We start from the raw sequence: 4,116 nt of genomic DNA, 5'->3' as shown, positions 1-4,116 counted from the left end.
ATATAATGCAATTCTGATCTAAACTCAACATCATTCATTACAGAGATGGAAAAATGAATCACTAACTATATGGGAAAAAAGAGATCTCAGATAAGAAAAGCATTACTAAGAAAGAAGAACACAAAGTAAGAGACCTCTTACTACCCAATCTTAAATTTTACTACACAGCCACAGTAATCAAAGCTGTCTGGTACTGTACAATGAAAGATACACACATCAATGGAACAGAATTGAGAACCCAGAAGTAAGCCATCTACCTACACTCAGTACAACCACAGAGAACTTCCGAAGATTCAAGCTGGATTCAGAAGAGGACGTGGAATTAGGGATATCATTGTGTGATGCCAAATTGATCTTGGCTGAAAGCAAAGCATACCAAAGAGATATTTAATTGTGCTTTATTGACTGTGCAAAGGCTATACAGATCATGACAAACTATAGATAACATTGCAAAGAATGAGTATTTCAGAACATGACTGAAGGGCACTTAACAACAACAACAACAATAGTCTTCTAGGAGACCTAGTAGCATAATGGATTATGAGCTGGGCTACTAACCACAAAGTCAGCAGTTCAAATCTACCAGCTGCTCCATGAGAGAAAAATGAGGCTTTCTATTCCCATAAAGATTTACAGTCTTGGAAACCAGATACAAGGTTGCTATGAGTTGGAACCGACTCAATGGTACACAACCAATGGTCTCCTGATTTTATTCTTTCTTCTTTCCCAGTGCTATTAATGACTAACTCTATTTAAAATACACATATTTTTTCTAAAATAGATAGGTAGATGGAGACAGACATACTGATAGGTATCTTTTCTATCATATGTAGAAATTAGAGGCAAGAAAGATATACCATGTTTATCCAATCTTTGTGTCTACTTTTTAGGGCAATATTTCTTCACAGTTTTCTACCATGAGCTTCAAAACACTGTCGTCAACTACTTAGACTTAACTATAAGATTAGCTTATTTCTCTGTTTGCCATTTATTTATTATAGTCATATTTTAGGTTCTCTTTCTTAGATTTTTATTTCATTAAGTTGGCGTAATTCTTAAATAAATTTTCTTGGGAAAGGTGCAAACTATTTTTATTTCTTGCATTTGTTCCCATTCTTGAATGATAAATTAATAGGGCAGACAAAACTCAGTTTAAAATAATTTCCCAGAGCCTTTGCTTTGACCACTTTTGGCATCAAGTGTAGCTAATGAGAAATTGCTTCCAATGAAATCCCTTTACTGTTGGGGTAAACAATTCTCTCTCTTCATACAGAATCCTGTAGAATTTTCTCATTGTCCTTGAAGATATGAAATTTCATCAGGAAGTGCTCGCCATGTAGATTTTTTTTAAGCCAGTTTGCTTGGCACCCAATAGACACTTTTAATCAGAATATTCTCATTTTTCTTTAGCTCTTAAAGTGATTTTATATTATTTCTTTGATTCTTTCTACGTCACCTATAGACTGGGAAAAAAACCTGAAGGCTATGGCTGTAGAGACTACAGTCGTTTATATTTAAAAAATTAGATATTAAATTTCTAAGGTAGACCAAGGAGAGAATGGTTCTGATTTTGTTTGTTTTTTAAATAAGCACAAAGAAAGACAAACTTCAGGGAACAAACATGTAAACCTGTAGCTATTGAAGAATCTAGATTTTTCATAAAGCTCTTCAAGTCCCAGTGACGTGTTTCACTTAGCTTCCTCCTCATTGACTCAACAGGTGTTCCTGGATCTATGGTACAAGGAGTCTCGGAGACGAGTCTGACAGCTGTGAAGTGGGTTTTCCAGGAAAATATTCATAATGGCTGCCATGGTAACAATTTCTCCTTTTTTTTCCCATTGCAACTACATTTTCACCATTAGAATAAAGAGAGAGGATGAGATAGCATTTAGTATGGTAATGTATGACTTTGTTGTTGTTGCTAAGTGCTGTCGAGTTGGTTCCGACTCATAGCAACCCTGTATAGGGTTTTTGAGGAGCGGCTGGTGAGCTTGAACCGCCAACCTTGCGGTTCAAACTGACCTTGCAGTCAAGCGCATTAGCCTGCAGTGCCACTGTGTAAATGGCTATGTCTTGGTCATAAAATGAGTATGTTGATCAAGTGACACCTTGTTACCATGTGTCCATGAGACGTTCCATAGTTTGTAGGTGCCAGGGTCACCAGCAAAAGCATGACTTACAGACAGGCATTGGATGTGTTGGTGTTAGGTGCCAATGAGTTGGTTCTACCTCACAGCAACCCTATGTACAACAAAATGAAACACTACCTGGTATAAGAGTCAAAGAAGGACATTACATGATAAAAGGGTCAATTTGTCAAAAATATATAAATATATATGCACCAACATCAGAAACCAAAAATATATGAAACAAGCATAGACATAATTAAAGGTGGAAATAGTTCTAGAATAACAATTGGATACTTCAATGTGCTACTTTCAATAATGTATAGAACACCTAGACAGATCTATAATGATCAATAAAGAAATAGAGAATTTGAACAACACTACAAACCAACTGAAGTTTTAGTGCGGTGCTATAAGATAAACACTAGAGCGGCTAACTGCAAGGTCAGCAATTCAAACCCAGAACCAACTCAACAGCATTCAACAATAATAACATAAATAAACCAATGAGGCTTATCCTACAGCACCATGCCGGATTCACTGGGAGAAGGAAAATGTGTCATTTTGCTTCAAACTACACACATAACATAACAATAGTGGGCCTTCTGTATTAGATGATGAGATCACCGATAATTTCTCAAAAAGCCCCTCATCATGGTGACCAGCCTGCACTGTGTGATCCATACCTGTGTATATTGGCCTATCAAGATAGCCAAGTGAAACTAAGGCGCAATTTGAGGCAATAAAAACAAAACAAAATTGACATCTCAACTTCATTCTAACTTCCATAGTACTTGAATGTCTCTGTAGCACATATATTTTATTTGGTACTTTAGTAGTTTAGGCAGATCTCTCTTCATTGGCTAAGGGACTCCACCAGGACTGATAAGAGGCCCCATTCATCTTGTAAACCTAAAGGCTCTTATATTAGCAGTACTCGCTTATTGAATAATTTAGTGCTATAATTTCCTACAACGTCTCAATTTAGATCTTGAATTCATCCATAAAATTCTATTTCAGACACACCTATGCTGCCTTTGAAAGACCAATGCAAATGATAGATTCATATATAACAATTTTTCACTGAAAATTTGACAAAAGCTTATCTTACACAATTAGCACTCATTTTAGAGACTGAAAATCCAAAGTGCCTTCTTTCTCAAGAATGTAAGCTGGTTTTGTTTGGACTGTTGTCTTACTTTGCTTCTCTCATGTCTTGTTGGTTTGTTTGCAGGCCACTATTGGCAAGATAAGTGTGTCTATGGGCCTGGTGACTTAGAGTGGCTCTACAACTCTTCAAGTATGTTTGCTAGCAAATTTGAGTTTGATAAATACCCACTTACGGTGGAATGCCTAGAACTGAGAGTTCGAGAGAGAACCCTAAATCAGAGTGAAGTCCAAGTGGAATTAGATTGGAATTTTTTCCCACATTACACCTATGTTTTAGAAGATAGCACAAAAGAACAACAATAAAGAAACTAACAGCTCTTATTTGGGATTATGTATTCTACTTTCTTCATAGATCTGACCTATGACACGTGTCAGACCTGTAGACAGCCTAGGAAGTTGGCCTGGCAATTTCTCCAGGTCATTGTGAAGGTAGAAGAACATTAGAACAAAGTTCAACTAACTTTATGGGAGTAGGAAGTCTCATCTTTCTCTCATGAGACCACTGGTAGGTTCGAACTGCTGACCTTGTAGTTAGCAGCCCAGTGCTTATCCTACAGCACCACCAGAGCGCCTTGATTGTGCCAAGATTAGTGCTAAATGACGAAACACTCAAGGATGCAAATGTAGAGTCAAGGACCTTGCTATCCTGGGAGAAAGTTCAATGAAACCCTTTGGATTTTTTCTGACAATCAGTCTCATTTCTTAGTGGAAGAACTGGTCACTAAGAAGGGCGGAGATAGTGGAAGTGTTTTCTGAGGTGGCAAAGTTCTCACCCTCCTGTGATCAGTTTGTCCCTGAGAAAGTGACCACATAAGAGACT

General features: G+C 37.3%; 1 protein-coding gene across 1 annotated transcript in view; it reads left to right on the top strand.

Moving 5' to 3' along the window:
* Positions 1 to 3,599, top strand: part of LOC102829190 (N-acetyllactosaminide beta-1,6-N-acetylglucosaminyl-transferase-like) — a 20,908-nt gene extending 17,309 nt beyond the window's left edge. The window contains exons 2-3 of the mRNA XM_006864128.1: positions 1,720 to 1,812; positions 3,361 to 3,599. Coding sequence (XP_006864190.1) covers positions 1,720 to 1,812; positions 3,361 to 3,599 — 332 coding nt within the window. The remainder of the gene's footprint in view (positions 1 to 1,719; positions 1,813 to 3,360) is intronic.
* Positions 3,600 to 4,116: the final 517 nt, after the last annotated feature.

The sequence above is a fragment of the Chrysochloris asiatica genome, unplaced genomic scaffold (assembly GCF_000296735.1).
Source record: "Chrysochloris asiatica unplaced genomic scaffold, ChrAsi1.0 scaffold00060, whole genome shotgun sequence".
Taxonomy (NCBI): Eukaryota; Metazoa; Chordata; class Mammalia; order Afrosoricida; family Chrysochloridae; genus Chrysochloris; species Chrysochloris asiatica.
This window is presented reverse-complemented; position numbering and strand designations above follow the sequence as displayed.